The sequence below is a fragment of the Candoia aspera genome, chromosome 1 (assembly GCF_035149785.1).
Source record: "Candoia aspera isolate rCanAsp1 chromosome 1, rCanAsp1.hap2, whole genome shotgun sequence".
Lineage (NCBI taxonomy): Eukaryota > Metazoa > Chordata > Lepidosauria > Squamata > Boidae > Candoia > Candoia aspera.
The window spans coordinates 167,518,317-167,541,184 of record NC_086153.1 but is presented as its reverse complement, the minus strand read 5'-3'; the positions used below and the strand labels follow the sequence as shown (position 1 = coordinate 167,541,184).

The 22,868-nt window shown below is 38.9% G+C and overlaps 1 protein-coding gene across 1 annotated transcript in view; it reads right to left on the bottom strand.

Annotated features, from left to right (window-relative positions):
- IQCA1 (IQ motif containing with AAA domain 1) overlaps positions 1 to 22,868 on the bottom strand; it is a 128,327-nt gene that overhangs the window by 36,486 nt on the left and 68,973 nt on the right. The window contains exons 9-14 of the mRNA XM_063317851.1: positions 20,559 to 20,634; positions 19,070 to 19,176; positions 14,609 to 14,701; positions 13,172 to 13,242; positions 11,236 to 11,318; positions 6,187 to 6,294 (exon numbers count right to left, since the gene is read on the bottom strand). Of these exons, the coding sequence (XP_063173921.1) occupies positions 6,187 to 6,294; positions 11,236 to 11,318; positions 13,172 to 13,242; positions 14,609 to 14,701; positions 19,070 to 19,176; positions 20,559 to 20,634 (538 nt within the window). The remainder of the gene's footprint in view (positions 1 to 6,186; positions 6,295 to 11,235; positions 11,319 to 13,171; positions 13,243 to 14,608; positions 14,702 to 19,069; positions 19,177 to 20,558; positions 20,635 to 22,868) is intronic.

Below are 22,868 nucleotides of genomic sequence, written 5' to 3'. Positions count from 1 at the left end.
TTCATCTACAATGACCTAGCCAAAATTAAGTATTTCTTGATTTAAATTAACTGAGTCCTAAGCTCATTTTGTTCAGGCAACCTGCTCGAAGGTCTAAACTGGGAGTGGAAGGAGACAGTACTTTATAACATTTGGCATGTTTTGAAATGTTAGCTTCACAATGTGACTTATTTTACTAAGCCAAAGATATATTTCCATAATATATTTGACTGGCATAATTGGAGATAACTGAACATCAGATTCCCTGCTACAAACAGAAATGTGGGGGCACTTCATAATTACTTAAGCATATTTACTACTGCTGTGCAAAGCATTTTAAAGGGGTACTTTACAAAGTGTGTTACTGCAAGCAAAGTATGCTTTTTGCAACACAGAAACTGCTATACAGGTAGTCCTCGCTTAGCAACCACAATTGGGACCAGCAACTCTATTGCTAAGCACCATGGTCACTAAGTGGAACACCATGTGACCATAACAGACTTATGACATCACTTCCCATTCAGTTGTTAAGCAGTTGTTAAGTGAAGCATCATGTGACCACGACCTGCAATTTTATTTCCATGTTCTCCATTAACTCTGCTTGTCGCAAGCTGGTTGGAAAGTGCACAAATGGTAATCACGTGACCGTGGGACACTGTGATGGTCATAAATGCAAGGACTGGTTGCAAAGCTGTTTTTTTACACCACTGCAACTTTGAATGGTTGCTAAATGAGGCAGTCAGTAAGTGAGGACTACCTGTACAGTATCTTTTGGAAGGCTCTCACAGCTGCTTCAAAGGCGTCTCTGACTGCACATATAGCTAGTCTGTTGTGCTGATGACCACAGTGGGACTGTTGATGCCACAGAGCAATGGAGGCTCAATACTTCTTTGGAAAACAGGCAGCTACTTGATTTTCAATGATCTGCATGAAACATCCGTATGAAGTTGTCTTTATGTTTAAATCATGGACAAAATAATATTGAGCTGGATAAAGTATTCTCACTAAAACCATTCATTCTTGTCTAGATCTCATTACATAAAATGTAATATTCTAACTGATTTTAGAAAAGGTGCATTGCAGCCCTATACTTGTTTTTATAAAACATTCCTAGAAAAAGTGCAAGCCCATCTAATTCTAGTCTAACCAGTCTTTCCATATTGCTTCAAAAGTCATCTGAGTAAGACAGATAGCAAGAAGAAGTAAAACAATATTATAAATTACAGCTAAGTCACTTTAGGTTAACAGCGGCTTATTACTACGTTCCAGACCCTTTCAGCTCAGATAAAGGCATACAAAATACTTAACAATGGTAAACAATGTTTCCAATGACAATTACTTTCCTGGTCAGAATTCCTACCATGCATACCATACATAGACTATTCTCCTCCTAGGATAATGATTAATTTTTTTCTAAGCTTGCTATATACTACCTCAACTGTTTTAACAAAAGCATCTGTAGGTTTCAATTAGGACTGACATACATATTGAAATTTAGATACCAGTGAAATAAGCAAACACTACTCAGGTATCACAAGATATAATGATAACATGCTCTTCTAAAATCTCCAAAACTGAGAGTTATACTGAATTCATATAAGCAGAGACCAAAGCCTTTTTAAATCTAGAATCTGTGTGTAAGTTATTCAATCATTTTAAACAATATATACTATAGAACTTTTAAGAAAACAACTATTTGAAATTTATTGTAAAAAATAAAATTACATGGAAAATTTTAAGTGCTTTCAGGTTAATGCTATAAATACTTCAATTCTTTAATGACAACTGAATGATTTCAGACTCTTTTGAGTTACAGGGTGATACACAGCAGGGTTGCCCACTTTCACCTTTGCTTTTTTAATTCAATTCTTGAACCTTTAACTATTACTGTAAGACAGTCTTTGCATATTATTACTTTGGCAAGATGTGAATGAGTAATTTTTATGTGCTGATGATATTTTAGCAATTTTGGCTAAGTATTCCACTTTTCTGCCTAATTTTATACAGGAAGTACAGTATTTGGAAAGCATTCTGGCTATAAGATTAACTGGGATAAATATTGTTTACTTCTTTTTAGACTCTGATATATCAACACAATTATGTAAAGAGCTGAGTTTTTTACTGAGCATATGAAATATCTGGGACTTTATATTTGCAAAAGTGTTTCTAAATATGCAGAAGTAAATATGTTGAAACTTTTAGAAAAGGTTGATCTGGGTGTAAATAGATGGATTAAAATTCCATTAAGTCTGTGGGATAAAATAATGCTATTAAAACGAACATTGTCCCCCATTTGATTTATGTCTCAAAGGCATCCCAGTGCTAATTCCAAGTAAATATTTTCTTCAGATTGATTAGGAAATTTATCTGGGCTAATAGCCCACCAAGAATTTCATTAGCTACACTGAGATAACCATTTGATGAAAGTGGCTTTAATTTATTGGCCTTGCAAAAATATCAGTGGGTTTATATTTTATAAGCCATAAGTATGTGGAATGAAATTTAATAGAATATCATCCTCTGTGGATTGCATTGGAAAGTTATTATTTATTCCCATTATGATCATGACAAATTCTTGGATCAATGTAAAGTAGAAAAAGTGTTTTATTTCCAGGTGTGTAGGCTGTGAGAAACCTTCAGGCCTTCCTGGGGTATAGACTAGGTTTTGATATTGAGGCTCAGAAATATTTGTTTGGAAAAATTCTATTTTAAAAATAGGTGGTAAAATGTTTTATTGGAAAGTACTGGTGGCAGCCAGGATAGGGACTTTAAATCAATTACAGATAGTCCTTGTTTAGCAACGGCTTCCTTTAGTGACCATTCGCAGTTATGACAGTGATGAAAAAGTAACTTTGTGACTAGTCCTTGCATTTACAACCTTTGCAGGTCTGTAAAGCAAAGGAAAGCTGAAATAAGATTGTAAAATTGTGATGTTTCACTTAAAAACCACTGCGCTTAACAACCAAGTTGCCAGTTCCAATTGTGGTCACTAAACAAGGACTACCTGTGTTACATAATGATTATTTTAAGGATTTATTCCTAATTTCAAACTGAATACAGTCATCCTAGTTCACAAGAGTGGCAGTATCTTCAATTTAAGCATGTTTGGCAGCTGAATACAGGCCAGATTTCTTGGCTGCTTCAAAGGCACCTGAAGTGCTTTCTTATTTGATGGAATCCATGACAGAAATTAAACCCACAGCGTATATTTACCGTAAATTCAGGATCATTTTTAAAGTGGATATTGCTGGGATTTATCAAACATGGACTAAAGAACTGGAATCTCTAATGATGCCCCATCAATGGCTGCAAGTCCTTAAAAATGTTAAAATGGTATTTATTTATTTGAGACTAATATTGATTCATCAAAAATTTTTTATTTAGAATGTATCGGACCCCCCGAAGTATGTACTCAAAAGGATGGACATCAGATTTTCTCTGCTGGAGATGTAAAAAAATTAAGGGTTCATTGACCCATAAGATTTCGTCTTATGAACTATTGGTACACTTTTGGAATAGTATTTCAATATACATAAGTAGATTCATAGGGAAATCTTTAAATGTTAAAGATATTAATGTGATGCTGAATTATATCCCTAAACTCTGGAATCTGACTATCCATGAGGAATTATGGTTGTACCAGGCATAGGGGTGGCTAAAAGAATAATACTGAGAAATTGTAAGAGTGATATTATTCTAGATATTAAGAATAGTCCCGTCTTAGGCATGAAAGCCAGCTGGGTGACCTTGGGCCAGTCACCTCACAGGGTTGTTGTTGTGGGGAAAAGAGGAGGAGGAAGGAGTATTAGGTACAGTATGTTCGCTGCCTTGAGTTATTTATAAAAATAATAAAGGCGGGATAAAAATAAAATAAATAAATATATAGGTATTTGGAAATGTGTAATAATCTATTCTGGAAAAGACAATATTTGTATAGATTTTATCACATTTTACAATAACACAGTGGCAGTTTTAGGTAATTTTTTTTATCATTTTGCATTTGGTAATAATATAGTATTATAAGGTAAATGTGTCATCTACACGTTTAACATATATACTAGATGTTAACTCATATCCACAAGGACAAACTTAGTACAATATTGCAAAAGGAATCACCAAGGAATGTCGGTGGCAGGGACTAGAAGGCATGCCTTCACTGCTGTAGCGCCTGCTCTCTGGAATATTCTCCCTTCAGAGATCAGGACATCCCCGACCCTGTTGGCCTTCTGTAAGGCTGTGAGGACCTGGTTATGTGCCTGGGCCTGGGGCCCCAAGTGTGTTCTTGGCTATATTTACATCCGTGCATTGTTTACTTGGCAACCATATATAATTAGTTTGTACTTGTTTTTAATTATTTTAACTGTTCTTTGGTTTTTATAATTGTAAGCCAGCCAGTCACTTGTTGAGATGGGCAGCTACAGAAATTAAATAAACAAACAAACAAATAATCAATCAATCTGATTGGGAATTTAAATTTGGAGAATGTGCAGCAGCGGCAAAAGCAGCAGTACAGGTAGTCCTTGGGTTATGGCGGCAATTGGGACCAGGATTGCAGTCGCTAAGTGATGTGGTCATAAAGTGTGATGTCACGTGACTGCGTCACTTAGCAACAATCCCAGCTGCTGTTGTAATCCCAAGATTGGGTTGTTAAGCGTGGGTTGTTAAGAGGGAAGCTGCGGGAGTCCCAGGTAAGGAGTGTGGGGGTGCTGTGGGGGGGTGCCACAGGGGTGGGGGAAGCCCTGTGCAGGCTATGTGTGAGCCAAGGTAGGCCAGGGGAAGGAGGGCACTGTGCTATACAAGCAAAGGGAGTCCTGAAGAAGCAGGGTGCCATTTAAGCAAAGGAAGGCCGGCGGGACTTACCAGAGCAACTTGCAAATTTCCCTGACAGCTTCCCCATTGACTTTGCTCATGGGAAGCCGGCAGAGAAGGTCGCAAATAGTGATTAAGTGACTGCAGGGTAAGTGACTGCAGACTGTAACCAACCAAGTGCCCGAATCGTGATCTCATGACTGCACAGGTGGTGTGACAGCCAGAACTTCGAGAACTGGTCATAAGTGCCACTTGTTCAGCACTGTCGCAACTTTGAACAGTCACTGAATGGGTGGTTGGTAAGCGAGGACTACCTGTACATATCATAATAGAAGTTTAACTAAATTTAAGCAAGAATAGTTTCCAAATATATTATATATCATGCAGCAAGGCAAATATAAACACTTAGAGTATGGTTTCTAAAGTTTACATTAATAACTACTGTAAATCGGTTGGAGCACAAAGAAGGGGGAAGTCACAAGTTAAACACTTATCTATTATTAATTTAGTAATTTTTCTCTTTTTTTCTTTTTCCTCTTTTTTTGATTGATTACGTGCCATCAAGTTGTCGACTCTTAGTGACCATTTTTTCCATGACAGTCTGTCCTTAACTTGTCCTTTGGCTCTTCCAACAGCGCCCCTATCACCACTGTAACTGAGTCCGTCCACCTTGCTGCTGGTTGTCCTCTTTCCTTCCACTTTTCCCAGCATTAGAGCCTTCTCCAGAAAGCTTAGTATTTATAAATAATAATACAGTGGGGATGTGGCACTAAGCTCAAAGAATTATATTTGTCATATCTGTCTGCTGTCTGTCTGTCACAAAAACAATTCCATGTACTTTGCCTGGTATGTTTTATCATTTATTAATATATTGAATATAATATATAATACATTATATTATATTTATTAATATATTGAATATAATATATAGTATTAATATTTTTATACTGATCATTAGTTGTTTAACTAGAGACATTTTCTTTGTCCACTTATTGATACTATCTCTTCTAGGAGCATATCTTTCTTTCAAATAAATAAAGGGGAAAAAGCTGGTTTATGAAAGGTATATTAAAATCTCAGCCTTTCTTCAAACTTTATTTAAACGTTGGAGATCGAACTTGCTATTATTTTCCTCAAGTGGCTTTGTTGTATATGATGCAGCTGCCATACTGTTATGATGGAAATAAAATTGTAAAAAAAAGTAGTAGCAAATACCTTTTTTTAATTAACTATGCTATTAAAATCATGTCTCAGCTGAGAATACCTCATGAGATAAGAACTGTATAGAATTATTTCAAGATAAATAAATCAAACACTGTCATAGCTAATAAAAATATGAGGCTGTCAAGAAACCAAGCATGGTATTTTGTCCTCTAGCCAGTTCTCCTATGTTCTTACCTAATGGCAATACTCCATACAGTGCTATAAGCTGCTTCACATCTGTAAGAGAAGGCATTGGTTCTATATTCACCTGTTGAAGTGTAGTCCCCAGATAGCTGTACTCACCTACAAGAAACAAACAAACATGTAATACAAAAAGCTTAGTTTCAAAAATCAGAAACTGTTAGGGAACAGAAATATAACATTTTCAACCCTAAGTTGGTTATGTTATCTTGGAATACATTTTTAATATGAATGAGAAATAAACACAGATTCTAGCCTTCCACATTGAATTGCTAGCTAATACAGGTGTTGTTGTTTATTCGTTTAGTCGCTTCCGACTCTTCGTGACTTCATGGACCAGCCCACGCCAGAGCTTCCTGTCGGTCGTCAACACCCCCAGCTCCCCCAGGGACGAGTCCGTCACCTCTAGAATATCATCCATCCATCTTGCCCTTGGTCGGCCCCTCTTCCTTTTGCCTTCCACTCTCCCTAGCATCAGCATCTTCTCCAGGGTGTCCTGTCTTCTCATGATGTGGCCAAAGTATTTCAGTTTGGCCTTTAATATCATTCCCTCAAGTGAGCAGTCTGGCTTTATTTCCTGGAGGATGGACTGGTTGGATCTTCTTGCAGTCCAAGGCACTCTCAGAATTTTCCTCCAACACCACAGTTCAAAAGCATCGATCTTCCTTCACTCAGCCTTCCTTATGGTCCAGCTCTCGCAGCCATATGTTACTGCAGGGAACACCATTGCTTTAACTATGCGGGCCTTTGTTGTCAGTGTGATGTCTCTGCTCTTAACTATTTTATCGAGATTTGTCATTGCTCTTCTTCCAAGGATTAAGCGTCTTCTGATTTCCTGACTGCAGTCAGCATCTGCAGTAATCTTTGCACCTAGGAATACAAAGTCTTTCACTGCTTCTACATTTTCTCCCTCTATTTGCCAGTTATCAATCAAGCTGGTTGCCATAATCTTGGTTTTTTTGAGGTTTAGCTGCAAACCAGCTTTTGCACTTTCTTCTTTCACCTTCATCATAAGGCTCCTCAGTTCCTCTTCACTTTCAGCCATCAAAGTGGTATCATCTGCATATCTGAGATTGTTAATGTTTCTTCCAGAGATTTTAACTCCAGCCTTGGATTCCTCAAGGCCAGCTTGTCGCATGATGTGTTCTGCATACAAGTTGAATAGGTAGGGTGAGAGTATACAGCCCTGCCGTACTCCTTTCCCAATCTTAAACCAGTCTGTTGTTCCGTGGTCTGTTCTTACTCTTGCTACTTGGTCGTTATACAGATTCTTCAGGAGGCAGACAAGATGACTTGGTATCCCCATACCACTAAGAACTTGCCACAATTTGTTATGGTCCACACAGTCAAAGGCTTTAGAATAGTCAATAAAACAGAAATAGACGTTTTTCTGAAACTCCCTGGCTTTTTCCATTATCCAGCGGATATTGGCAATTTGGTCTCTAGTTCCTCTGCCTTTTCTAAACCCAGCTTGTACGTCTGGCAATTCTCGCTCCATGAACTGCTGAAGTCTACCTTGCAGGATCTTGAGCATTACCTTACTGGCATGTGAAATGAGTGCCACTGTTCGATAGTTTGAACATTCTTTAGTGTTTCCCTTTTTTGGTATGGGGATATAAGTTGATTTTTTCCAGTCTGATGGCCATTCTTGTGTTTTCCAAATTTGCTGGCATATAGCATGCATTACCTTGACAGCATCATCTTGCAAGATTTTGAACAGTTCAGCTGGGATGCCGTTGTCTCCTGTTGCCTTGTTATTAGCAATGCTTCTTAAGGCCCACTCAACCTCACTCTTCAGGATGTCTGGCTCTAGCTCACCGACCACACTGTCAAAGCTATCCCCGATATTGTTATCCTTCCTATACAGGTTTTCTGTATATTCTTGCCACCTTTTCTTGATCTCTTCTTCTTCTGTTAGGTCCTTGCCATCTTTGTTTTTGATCATACCCATTTTTGCCTGGAATTTACCTCCAATGTTTCTAATTTTCTGGAAGAGGTCTCTTGTCCTTCCTATTCTATTGTCTTCTTCCGCTTCCGCGCATTGCTTGTTTAAAAATAATTCCTTATCTCTTCTGGCTAAACTCTGGAATTTTGCATTTAATTGGGCATATCTCCCCCTATCACTGTTGCCTTTTGCTTTCCTTCTTTCTTGGGCTACTTCTAGTGTCTCAGCAGACAGCCATTTTGCCTTCTTGGTTTTCTCTTTCTTTGGGATGTATTTTGTTGCCGCCTCCTGAACAATGCTGCCAACTTCTGTCCAGAGTTCTTCCGGGACCCTATCTACTAAGTCCAGTCCCTTAAATCTATTCTTCACCTCCACTGCATATTCCTTAGGAATATTAGTGAGCTCATATCTAGCTGATCTGTGGGTCTTCCCTAATCTCTTTAGTCTGATCCTAAATTGTGCAAGAAGAAGTTCGTGATCTGAACTACAGTCAGCTCCAGGCCTTGTTTTTACCGACTGTACAGATGTCCGCCACCTTTGGCTGCAAAGGATGTAATCAATCTGATTTCGGTGTTGTCCATCTGGTGAAGTCCATGTATAAAGCCGTCTCTTAGGTTGTTGGAAGAGAGTGTTTGTTATGCAGAGTGAATTGTCTTGGCAAAATTCTATCAGCCTGTGTCCTGCTTCGTTTTGTTCTCCCAGGCCATACTTACCTGTAATTCGAGGTGTCATTTGACTGCCCACCTTAGCATTCCAGTCTCCTGTGATGAAAATAACATCTCTTTTAGGCGTGTTGTCCAGTAGGTGCTGCAGATCCTCATAGAACTGCTCTACTTCAGCTTCTTCAGCATTTGTGGTTGGGGCGTATATTTGGATCACTGTGATGTTAGATGGCTTGCCCTGAATTCGAATTGAGATCATTCTATCATTTTTTGGGTTGTATCCAAGCACTGCTTTAGCCACTTTACTATTAATTATGAAGGCTACTCCATTTCTTCTGTGGTCCTCTTGTCCGCAGTAGTAGATCTGGTGGTCATTTGATGTGAAGTGGCCCATTCCAGTCCATTTCAGTTCACTGACGCCCAGAATGTCTATCTTTAATCTTGACATCTCACCAATAACCACATCCAATTTGCCCTGGCTCATAGATCTTACATTCCAGGTTCCGATGGTGTGTTGATCCTTAGAACATCGGATTCGCCGTTCACCACCAGCACCGTCGGCCGCTAGCCGTCCTTTCGGCTTTGAGCTAGCTGCGTCATCACGTCTGGGGCTAGTTGAGCTCATCCTCTGTTCCTCCCCAGTAGCATTTTGACCATCTTCCGACCTGGGGGTCTCATCTTCCGATGGTATACCGACATATCTCTGGTTGTACTGATCCATTTAGTTTTCACGGCAAGAATACTGAGGTGGGTTGCCATTACCTTCCCCAGGGATCGCATTTAGTCTGACCTCTCTGTCATGACCTTCCCGTCTTGGGTGGCCCTTCACGGTTTAGCTCATGGCATCATTGAGGTGCTCAAGCTCCAGCACCACGACAAGGTAACGATCCTTTGCTGAAGGCTAATACAGGTAGTCCTCACTTAACATCCACTCATTCAGCGACTGTTTGAAGTTATGATGGCACTGAATGAAGAACACTTGTAGTTGCGGCCTTTGTGGCATCCCCACTCTGTGACTGGCTCACAATTATGACATTGCCAGGTCCTGTGATCCCATTTGCAACTTCATTGCTGCCTTCTAACAAGCAAAGTCAATGGGGAAGCCAGCAGGAGGTTGCAAATGGTGATCATGTAACCGCGGGAAGGTGCAACTGTGTGGGATTTGCCTAATGACAGCAACTGGGACTGCCAGAATTGCCATCGTTAAGTCGGTGCAGCCATGTGATGTTGCACAGCAATGGAATTCCTGGTCCCAATTACCATTGGTAAGCGAGGACTACCTGTAGTGAAAGCTACTGTTATCCCAGATAAAGTGCCAGATCTCTACACAATTCAGAGACTTGCCAAAGCCAACAATAAGCATAACCAATAACTTTAAAGTAGCACTGCCTATTAGGACTATGCTGTGCTTTGGATATGATTCTGAAAACGTCCTTTGGTGCACATGGGAGCATCAACATAGCATATGCTTACAACTGTTTAAAGCAGCTATGCCTTTTCATGAGATCATATAGTTGCTACATCCTGAGGAAAGACACTACTGCTTTAAAAAGTTGAACATGGCACATAATGCCCTTAACTGTTTTTTTGAATTAAATTTGCAGCACTGCAGAGCCCTATTTTATCATGGAATGCTAAGTAACAATTCTAAAACACACTGTACCAATACTGTACATATATAAATGAAATGCCAAAGCACAGAAGCACAATCAGAATGTTTGTTGCAAGGCATTAACTTTTGGACTGCTTGAAATTTGGAGGAATACTAGCTAAACTTACAGGGTTGTCATAAACGCCACTATAATAATGAGGACAAAGCACTTTCTGTGTGCACGTTTGTGCTGTTCCTGCTATCATTTACCCTACATTTGCTCCAACATACGCTCTATTGAAATATTCAATTGTTCTTGCACCAAGGCAAGAGAACTGAGTAAGAGTTACCTATATGGCAAATTAGACTGCTAGCTATATTTAAAGATCACTCAACAACCTGAGAGGAACATTCAGTTTGTCCTGGTGCTACTTCTCCCCTGGGCTTTTCAAGTTTTTCTACTTTTATTTAATTAATAACTGTGGAAGTGGGGTGTCCCAGTTACTGGCATCTTGAATACCTTCTCTTTGGTATTCTGTATTATCATTACAGAATCAGCCTTTAATCCTGTTCGGAGTCTGCTAGTGTCAGAACAATTTATTAAAATTAAAAAACATACAGAGTGTAAACTGCAGCCAAAAGCCTTAAGAGATAGTCAACTGAATTTGTTTTAATCTGCATATTGTGTGACCAATATGCTGATTCTCAGTAACTTTATTGGTGTTGTAGTTCATTTAATCGTTACCAACTCTGTCACAATAGTTTAAATCCAATACAATACATTATACAATGTAATTCGAAAATAAGTATGTGGTCTGTATCAACATATAAAATTTATACTTTACCCACATAATCGCTGAGTTTTACTTTCTTACTTCTTATTAATATTCCTTCTTCTACCAGCTCTTGGTAAAGAGAATCAATAGTCCTATGCAGAAATAGAGAGTAAGATATACAACCATATCTGTAGACAAAGGCATATATTTTCTAATTTGTTCTCATAAATTAGATGTCCTCCCTTTAAATGTTCTTGCCTAAAAAGATTTTTTATGTTTAATAGTACCTTCATTATTCATAATTCTAATGAAAGCTTGCCATTATAAACTTATTTTATTTTATTTATTTGATTTCTATAGCTGCTTATCTCAACAAGTGACTCTGGTAGCATAACAAGTGACTTACTGTAATTGCCATGCCTTCCCATCTGTCAGTGCTTAAATACTATAAAATCATACATGTTTATTTAGCATTATTGTAATATATTGAAAAATCAAGCACTAAACTTGCCTTATATGTAGTGCAATCCTATGCATGGTAGTTCAGAAGTACGGGTCAAAAAGCGCAATCCAAATTACAATTCAGAATCAAGTATTATTCCTTACATGTGGAGTAATTATTTCAAATACATTTGTTATTCAAGCCTCAACTGCACATTATCATATTATTTCAGGGCTATTTCTTAATATACAACTGCATTTCAGCACCAATCAGACTTTCTGAACTGTTTGTTCTGCTTTTCAGAAAGAACTTGTAAATCACGGACTTCTGGAAGCAACTCTGTGGTAAAAATGTCTTTTCTTGGAGTAAAGTATAAACCATAATAATAGCATTGAATTATTTATGCATATGACCTATAGGAGAATTTTTATGTACTTAAAGGTAATGTTTGTTATGGAATGTGTTTCTGAGGGGGAAGGTGATGTTATGGAGATTGCTGGTGAGGAAGGAAGGGGCCCTTTCCAGGAGGAAAAATGCGCACACAGTGTAGAAAACCTTGGGCGTCTGGCCAAGAGGATCAGACAGGACCTGCCTTAGAGTTTCTGGAGTTTTTCCCTTAGAGTTTGCTAGTTCTGTTCAGTTTTGGCAAGATTCTGTTTATAGGGTAGAAACAAAGACCAGAGCTTCATTCCTGACTCAGCGTTGTTCCTTCGCCTCATTCCTGACATGTTGGAAATTGTAGTTTATGATGCAACAGGCAAGGGCTAAGACTCTAACTCACATTTTACACATCAATAGGGTTAGGGTTTGTTTGTTTTTTGGTAGGAAATTGAATTTAGCATTTGGTCCTGCCATTTGAGTGGTTTGGAAAAATCAAAGGAAAATAAACAGTGGTGCTGTCAGATCACAATTCTTGGGTAGATATCCAATATCCCATTTGGTACAATGATCAGGCAGGACATAAATGAAAGAGGCTGGCCTACCACATTTTGAAATAAGATAATACACAATACCATTATTATAAAGCTCTGTGGTAATTGCGCTACTGATACATACATTCAGTTTTGAAGGGAAGTAGAAAATTTAAGCGATTAACTAAGGTGCTATAGCTACATCTATCTACTTCTCATTTATGCTTGAATTTTCTATCACCAACATTACCCATCCTAAATTTCCTACGGTCAGACCATGGGAATAGAACAGAGAAAATGTTAAGTTCTTATAGAAGGACCAGTTCATATCCTATTTCAAGAATCTTAAACATAGATGGAAAACTCAAAAATACTATATATCTGAAACTACCAGGTGTTTCTCACCTGCTATAATGGAATAAAATTTGATGTATATTCAATGCATATGAAGAAAACTCACAGAAACTATTGTACATATAACCTAAAATAAACTTTCTGCAATTTAGACTTTGACATTTCCTTATCTAAATTTCTTCTGTATTAGATATTTTAAAAGAATCTGATGTTAGATTTCCATAACAGCCAAAGAATTCGAGTTATGAGGTTCAGAGATTTATCAATGTAAATCTCAGAAGAGTAAGTGCATCTTTACCGGTCAGATGTCAGATCTTTATCCTTCTTCGACTTTTTCTTTTTTCCACCTTTTTTTCCTTTTTTCTTTTTCTGAAGATCATAAATGGAAATACTTGGCAAAGGTAATATTTCCACACATGGCAAAAATTTTCATCCCAGTACAATAATTTTAGAGACATCTATGATGCCACCTTCTCATACAAATAATAAGAACTGTTTTAATTTTGTTTACATTTATTTTATGTTCCCCAACTTCTGATACTGTATTATACTAAATGCATGTTTCTTTCTACATTAAAACTGTATACAATTATTGTGATACTCAATATTTTTATGTCTTTCTTTAATTCATCAATTGTGAAAACACCACACAGGCATCCTTCATTCAAATTTAGGATAGCTCAATTACTAATTCATTCTACCATCTCCTGCTGCCCTTCACTGAGTCAGAGATGGAACAATCATGATTGTGAAAATCTAACCTAGTTGGATGACATATGTCAAAGAATCTGACCTACCAACCAGACCAAACAAGTCCTATCAATCCTGTCTTAGCATAAATCATATAACCCACCTATTACTCACTTTATAATCTTATTTTCCACTGTTATTTTACTTTATTTTATGGTATGCTCTGTGTTATGACCTGTGGTAAATAAATTTACTCTTACTCCAGTTTTCATTACCAGTTCATGCTATAGTCCAATGTTGCTGCCGGCAACTTATTCATCATGCAATTAATATTCATACATGTGGTCTATTCTTACAGGCAATGAAACATGTAAGCAACCTACCTTGTAGTAAGTCAGGCAATCAAGGTCATGATTGTCTACACTGATTTGTTGATGCTTTTCAAGGTTTCAGAAAACAGGGTTTCCCTCCCTTATGAAAATTTATTCTCTACTATTTAGCTATGGCTCTTCCCCTGAGGCTGGGACTCAGAAATTCAAGCCTCTTGATTTATTTAAAAATGGCATTTTGTGTAAGCAGCTATTTGTAGTAGTAAGATAGAATCAATAGTTATTACAAGTAGTTCTTGACTTACAACCATTCGTTTAGCAACTGTTTTAAGTTACAGTGTCACGGGGGAAAATGACTTACAACTGTAACAGTGTCCCTGCAGTCATGTGATCAAAATCCAGGGGCTTGGCAACCAGCATGTATTTACAATGGCTGAAGTGTCCCAGGGTCACATGATTGCCATTTGTGGCCTTCCCAGCTGGTTTCCAACAAGCAAAGTCAATGGGGGAAACTGGATTCACTTAATGACAACAGTGATTCGCTTAACGACCATGGCAAAAAATGTCATAAAATCGAGCATGACTCACTTGATTGCCTTGCTTAGTGATGGAAGTTCTGGGCCCAATTGTGATCGTTAAGTTGAGGACTAACTGTATATTGACTCTTAGTCAATTATTTATTCTACTCATAATATAAATTAGCATATTCTATTTACCTTTCCTTTTTTCCCTTTTTTCCCTGTTTTCTCTATCTCTCTATCCACAGCTAATTTTAGATTCTTCAGTTCCTGGCGCATTAGCTCATCAACCTGTTTGAGCACATACACAGAGGTAATAAGAAATACTGTGCTAAAAAAAAATCTGTAACCAGAAAATACAAATGTTATGCTAAGAATAAAAGCAACACTCATACATAATTATCCAATTTGTTAGTATTCTTATTTTGGAGGGAGGATTAGACCTCTAAGCCAGTATGGAGTCACGTTTTACTTAAAGATTGAAGGACTGGATCAGATGTGGAATGATCACCCCCTCAGGCTGTCTTTTCATATTGGATTTCAGACAGTCCGTAGTCCATAATGCCCGGTCTCAAATCTTTCCCTTTCTCGGAAAGATGGTTAAGACAGTGATGGTGGAACAGCTGTGTAGCACTCCTAGATAAAATACATTGTCTGAATCCTTTGTAGGTATGGGACTGAGACAGCACTGGTCACTCAACTGATGAGCTCTGTCAGGATCTGGATGGGGGTAGTGTGCCCCTCCTGGTCTGCTTAGAATTCTTAACAGCTTTTGATACCATCAACCAGCTAGGGACAGGGATTGGAGGCCTGCTCTGCAGTATTTCCACTCCTTCCTCAGTGGGTGGTTTTAGTCAGTAGTAGTGGGGGAAGTCAGCTCAATGGCCCCTTATCTTGTGGAGTGCCGTGGGGGTTGATCCTCTCTCCCCTACTTTTTAACATCTTTATGAAGCCACTGGGAGACAGTTTGGAATGTGGTATCAAAGGTATGCTGGTGCTTCAATGGGAGAGAACAGACTGAAGTTAAACCCAAGGAAAAAGGAAATAGTGTTTGTACATCAAGATTCTCTATTAATGCCAGATTGGATAGGGTGGGCATGCTCCAAGTCCCTACCCTGAAATCTTACCATCTAGTGCAGCATTTTTCAACCTTTTGACCTTGGAGGGCCCTTGGAATATTTTTCAGGCCTCAGGGACACCCCTGCACATTCAGGTTCAAATATAGGCCAGAAGTTACAAAATTACAATATTTGTTTCAAGTGTAGGTGTCATGCGCTGCCTACTACTGAGTAAAACACAGACACCAATTCAGGGAAGATCAGGTTCTGGTTTATTTCAGCATAGTGCATAGCTAGAAAAAGCTGAGAGTGAAGGGAGCGCGCCGGTACGGGGTTTAAATAGCCCGCGCCGGTCAGCGCCCCCCCCACCTTGGGTTGTGTCATCCCCCCAAGTCCTGTATGCTTCATTGCCGGTAGGTGAGGGGTCGCGGGGCCCCTGCTGGTGCCCCGGGCTTCTCTCATAATCGTTTTCTTCCTCCGGCTGGTGATTGCTTTCAGCTGGGCGATATCCTTTGCGTTCCTGCTGACAGCTTCAGGCGTGCCTCGTGATCCGCCCTGTCTTTGTCGCTCTTTCTTCCCCCTTTGTGTTCTCTTGACTGGTTTTTCCGGCCGGGGTCGTTTCCTTCTCCTCGGGGTCTGTGTCTGTTGTTGTGCATCGCTTTGCTTATCTTCTAATCCCTTGTTCTTGTTTCCGTGGTATTGTTATGTGTGCCGTTGTGCTGATGCATTCAGCTCAACGGTGCTCATGACAGTAGGCCTGTATATATGCATTAACGGTATTCTTAAAACTAAAGAATGGAACTTACCTCTTTAATGTGAAGTTGCCTGAATTTGAAATAATTTTTTTAATAAATTGTGATCTCCCAGGGAACCCCTAGTGACCTCTTGTGGAACCCTGGTTGAGGAACACTGATCTAGTGGGGCCTCGGAAGTACGCTTTTCTGTGGCTGCCCCAACTTTATGGAACACCCTCCCTCTGGTGATCTGGCAGGCCCCACCTTTTTCAGCCTTATTACCCAGGTGCTGGGGTAGAGTGAGGATGTCTGGAGTTGGTTATGGAGCATCCCAAGGGAATGACTGAGGTGGTAGGTTATGTTTTGGTGTTATAGTTTTTATAGTTCTGGGTTTTGTTGTTGTTGTAAGCTGCCCAGAGCTGAGTTTTTAGATGGGCAGCCATACAAATCTTTTAAACAAACGAACAAACTCTAGATGGACAAGCACTACATCCAAAGGAGCAGTTTTGCAATTTGGGAGGCTTTCTGGACTCCTGGCTCCTGCTCGAGCAGGTGAAAGCTGTGGCTAGAGGGACCCTTGCCCAGTTCCAGATGGTGCACGAACTGTGACCTCATCTGGTGCAAGGTAATTCATTACTACTGAATTACTATTTATCTGGCTACAATAATTCATTACTAGTGCAATGCATTCTATATAGGACTGTCTTTAAAGACTACTAGGAAACTACAATTAGTCCATAATGCAGCAGCCCATATGGTAACTGGTGTTACATCTGTGCTATGGGCATTGCACTGACAACTAGGTGGTTTCCATGTACAATTTAAAGTGTAGATTTGGCTTATAACACCATGAATGGCTTGGCAGCTGGGTATCTGCAGTACAGCTTACTCCAGCCTGAACTGGCTTGACCCATTTGGTCACTTTGTGAGAAGGTACTTTTAGTTCCCCATTTCCAGGAAATAAGGGGAGTTGAGGCTAGGAAGGGCTGCTTTTCAGTGGCCACTCCAGTCCTCTGCAAGAGTCTCCCAGTAGAGATCCCTGATACCTGATTCAGGAGGATACCGAGACTGAACTGTTCTGGAGAGCATTCTAACTAGCTAGGGAGTTTTAATCATCTTTATTTTTACCTTATTGTTATTTCTTACTGTTATTTTTATCTTAGTTTATTTGGACTTTATGGTTTATTCTATTTTGTTTTAAATTGTTTACTGCATTTTAAGACTTATCATAGATGTCTTAATGTTTCTTATATTATGTAAACCACTGAGAGTTGTTTGGATTGTGTTGTGACAGATATGAAATAAATTAATAAATAAATATTCTGCTTGAAGTGAATTTGAGACTGCAGCATGAGACGTACTGTAACATCATCCTGGACTAAAGCCTAAGCTCTTAGGAACTTCCAGAGACTTGATGCTATAAATCACTAGTAAGTAATTTTTTTGGCTTGAAGACCACACCAGCTTCCACATTAGCAATATATATGTACTCCTCCGTATATGCTTTCTCACATGCATGCATACTATTCATAAAAATTATACTTCCTTGTGCAAACTACTGCCTCTCACACATGTATATTGTTCATCTTTTCACACATACACATATCAGTTGATCTTTTGTATGCAAATGATAATAAACAGGTTTCTTGAAAGCAGGGGGAAGCAATAGCTTTCACTCCCTGCCAGCCAACAGGATGATCAATTGCTGTTTTTCCATCACAGCAGGGAGTTAACTGCAAAGCCTAATCCCCACCCTGAATGAGAGGAAGAAAAAGCAACATTTTTCTCTCTGTGGCCTATTTGCTGAGTTCACAATGTCAAAGCAGCAATTTTAAGCAGAACTGCTGCAGTGTGGAGTGGGAAGCCCAGTTCCCTTTCTTTCCCCTAAGCCAACATGATCATGGGCCTCCTGCTACTAATGCCAAGGGGAACTCACCCCCATCAGTCAGCCATTCAGGTGGCCGGCAGGCACTAGTTCTACAATCCCTTTTCTGGATAATGCTGATCACTTATCCAGCAGGAAAAGTGGGATGGATGTCTCACAACTCTACAGTATACACAAAGTGTGTCTGGAATTAGAGGACACATAACAGGAAAGCTGGTGTGCTACAATAATTAAGAATCTGATCATTGGGAAGTCTGCTTTGAATCTTCTGCCAGAAACATAGTTGGTGGCTTTGGGTAAATTGTTAAACCTCCACTGAGATTTGAGTGTTTTTTTCAACTTCCCAGTCCAGTCTATAGCCCTGGAATTTCCTGGTGTCTTCCCATCCAAATTTTAACCAGGTCTGACCCTCACTAGCTTTTCTCAGTTCAGCTAAGATCAGTTATTATAATGGCAACAATACTGAACTTCCAAGGAACGTTTTTTGAGAAGGTTACAACACATGCACAAGAACACAATATGTAGCCTAAAACAGTGTACTGTATTTCACTCTACCAACCAAGGATTCCATGATCTCATTCTCATGACAGACCAGACCAGAAATTATGCATATGCAATGCTACTAAATACTAATTTAAATTATTATAATTATAATGAAAAGTCTATTCAGGGTCTTAAAAAAGCGAGAAGTCAAACATTCTTTCACTGCTTTAGATCAGTGACTTGGTATCAGAAGGAACCAGAAAGAATGGAAAATTTTCATGATGTCAGCAACTCATATCAAGGCTTAGAGCCCACCTGCATCTTTACTGTAAAACACAATGGAACTCCCAGATGGCATTATTTCAATTACTTTGTAGCACAGGTTTCAGAGGTAGATTGATATTATAAATATTCCTGATAAGCTTTTACTTTTGTATAGGAATTGTCTTTGACAACAGCCATTCTTCCCCCTTTAAATGGCCTACTAGGATAAACTCACCTGAACTCTGATCTCGTCTTCCACTTCTTTCCTTTTTTCCTCTTTGATTAGTTCTGGATCATACTCTTGTGAAAAGTTCCATTTCTCATCTCTGTTCTTCCAAACATCTATCATCCAAGAAAACAAAAAGGGGATGAGAAGGGAAAGGGTGTTTAAAAAAAAAAAAAAAAGTCATACAGCATAATGATATTTGTATTTCTAGTTCTGGTAACTGAATTCATTACCTTAAGTTTTAATGAACAATCTGATTTTTTGAAATGGAAAATTAACTACAATAGATGAAGTCCTAAGGCTCAATTACACTATAGGTTAAGCAATGCCCATTGTAGACTCTTTTTCCTGCTTATGCAGAGTTAGGATTTTTGAAAGAAGGATAGGAAAACTTTTTTGGACTAGAAGCTACATTTAGGGTTTTTTTTTTAACTTTTCAAGAGCCTCGTTCCAACAAGTAGGTACAGCCAGATTGAAAATTAGGTGGGCAAAATGTACAGGCCATACCCAATACATGTAACTGTAATCCAATTGAAAGTGCTATTTGTAAGAAGGTTACACATTCTAATTTAATTATACATGTAAGTTATTTTTCATTTCCCCCCAGTTAATTATATACTCAAAATAACATCATGATGATGATGATGATAACTGAAGTGTTTCTTTGCTAAATAATACTTAATACCCAATTGGTAATTTATTTTACTGATGGATCCTTTGACTGGCAGGTGAAAAACCAAGCATTCTCCTAAAGAAGGCATGTTGAGAGCTATTGCCCTTCCCATCCCAGGTGAGGTGGCAGAACCAGGTCTTCAAATCCTTCCGGAAGACGAGCGAAGGGGCCCACCTCACCTCTGGGGGCAGAATGTTCCAAAGGGCGGGCGCCACTGCAGAGAAGGCTCACCTCTTGGACCCCGCCAGATGGAATTCCCTTGCCAACGGATCCGTAGCATGCCCTCTCTGCATGACTGGGACAGGGGGCTGTTATGGGGATGAGACAGTCCCTCAGGTATAGTGGTAAAGATATAGTGAAGCATGTGTCTCAGCCTTGGAAGCATGCTAATTTTCCATTTAAACTATCTATATTTTGGTGGTATTGTTTACACATTTGATTAAAAATGGACCACAGAAATTTGTTTCACTTGTCATCTCTTAAAGTTTAATGTTGACCTACAATTTCTCTTTGACTCAGCCAAGCAAGAGAGGCATGCGTTCAATCACAAGCATCCACAGGAGACTGAGAGTTCTAGTCCCGCCTTAGGCATGAGAGCCGGCTGGGTGACCTTGGGCCAGTCACACTCTCTCAGCCCAGCTCACCTCACAGGGTTGCTGTTATGGGGAAAATAGGAGGAGGAAGGAGTATGAGGTCTGTTTGCTGCCTTGAGTTATTTATAAAAAAATGTAACAAAGGCGAGATAAAAATAAAATAAATAAAAAGCATACACTGCCGAAATATTCACCATATAAACAAGTGTTGTTTCAGTTTCTCTCTACTTGCCTTTGTATTTGTTGTTTCCTTCTTCCATTATTGGGAGAAAATTACTTGGGGCCATTTTCCAACCTTCTTCTTCCTCCTTAATGAATATAAAATCTTGCTATAACTGATTTAGAAACACAGTTATAAATAAATGTTTATGCTGCAAATCTCAGTTTTAAAGAACAGCTGGCATTATTGATCCCTATGCATGCATGAATGAGATTTTACTTCGTCTCTGATCCCAGGCATTCTGGTATATTTTAATCTCTCCCTCTTTTTGTTCCGTATTTCATTAAAAGAAGTCTACTCGGAATGTTGGGTCTAGATGTTTGCAGGAGAAAAGCCTTTATGTATATGGTTGTATGCAAACTGGTTTCTTCCTGAGTTGTCTTTCTCCTGCAGGTGCTCACATGTTCTGTGTTTCAATGTGTGTAGGAAACTGCAATCAGGGATCCCACTGTTACTGGAGTATTAACTAGAATACTCACATAGTGATCACTCCAGATTTTGTTAATGAGTGAAAAGCACCAGACTTCCTGTTGTTTCAATCTCTAGCCTGTGCTGGTTCTACTAACCACAACCAAGTGGGTAAGGTTAACAAGCTGGAGTGACTGACAGAACCACTGCCCCCAATAGCCCTATTCCAGGATTCCTAAAAAGATGGGGAGGAATCCTGATGCTCACTCCTCTCTTTATATATTATACTAGCTGGCTTAAAAAAAGGCCCCTGTAATGTTTTTATTAGTAGCATTTAAAATCTTATTTGTGCTTTTATTTATGATTGTTGATACTGTTTCTAAACAGCAGTATAGAATGTAAATGCAGAAAGACATATATACAGAATCATAATAAATTATTTTCAGGGATCCTGCCAGTCTGGTAAAGGGAACTGGAGAATGATATAATATGGTTCCCACTTCTACATCAGATGAACTTTTTCAGTACTCCTGACATTCAAGTGAGACAGATAAGCAGTAGTGTCTTTTCTTAATTTTAATGTGATCTAACTGGGCAAGTGAGAGAGAACTGAGATTAGGCAGTTGCTGCTAGAGGTAATGGTGGAATAACTTCCCTTGCCATTAAAGCAGAAAACAAATATGCTCAGACTCCATCTCAGCCAAGTGTTTTTGCCGCACACGTTGATTTCTTCTCCCTCCCATCCATTCTATCCCACCTTATATAGCCTTACATCTCATCTCATCTCATCTTTATTATGGTCATAGACCAGCATAAGCTTACACTTTAGTTTCAATTTACCAGAAGGAGCTTAGGAGAAGCTGCAGAAGAAGCCTCCAGTAAGTTGCACGTGCCCATGAAAAGACACCATCTACAGCCTGAGAACTTTATTAGCAAGATTTAGCGAACCTTTGGCATGCTTCAGGGGAATCCATGTTTATTTATTGATTACATTTATACTTAACCTCTTCTCTAATGTGCTCAAGGCAGTCATCTCTTGTTTGATCCTCAAGTCAACAATCCTGTGACTTTGAGAAAATGCCTGGCCCAAAGCCACAGTAAGTTCCATTATGGCTTAGTGGAGAATTGTACCTGGGTCACCTTGTGGCACATTCAACCACCTAATCACTATACCACACTTGCCCCCAGTTTTTTTTTTTCTGTGACATGTCTTTCTTCTGGAAATTTTTAAACTATTTATTCTCTCAGCATGTCAAAACTCTGGTTAAGTCTTTGAAAACAAATTGTTTAGAATCCAACCTGAAAGTCAGTTAAAACGAAACTCTTAAACTTCACTGCCATGGAACTTAATTAGGCCATAAATCAATATGAGTCTCTGTTCTTCATTTTTACTATTTCATTATTAGAAATCAAACTATTTACAATGTACATTAATACTGCAAATCAAATCTGCTTATTAGAACATGTTAAATAAGTGTGTCTTATAAATTCTTACATACAATTTGCAACCTTTTTATGTTGTCCTGCCCACAACACAAAGCAATCAAATGTTAGAGCAACTGTGTCAGATCTTTATTTGGGGATGGGGGAACAGAAAGAATTGGCTTGGCTGAACCCCTAAGAGCTTGTAGTATTCTGAAGGTGAGCATTAGGGTTGGGAGGAGGAATGGGTTAAAAAAATCTCATCCTATTCCATACCCCCCCCCCACAACATACATATTACATATAGTAGTACTGCATACTCAGGATTGGAGGAGACAGGCTAAGACTTTAAATCCTTGAGCACCTACTGTATATATAGCACCGAAAGTTTCAGAAGAGTGATAAAGAATGTGTGACTTTCAAACAGGTCTCTTTCAGACTGTCGGGAGATCTAAAGCTACATGCATCCATGAAATTAGAATATACCAAATC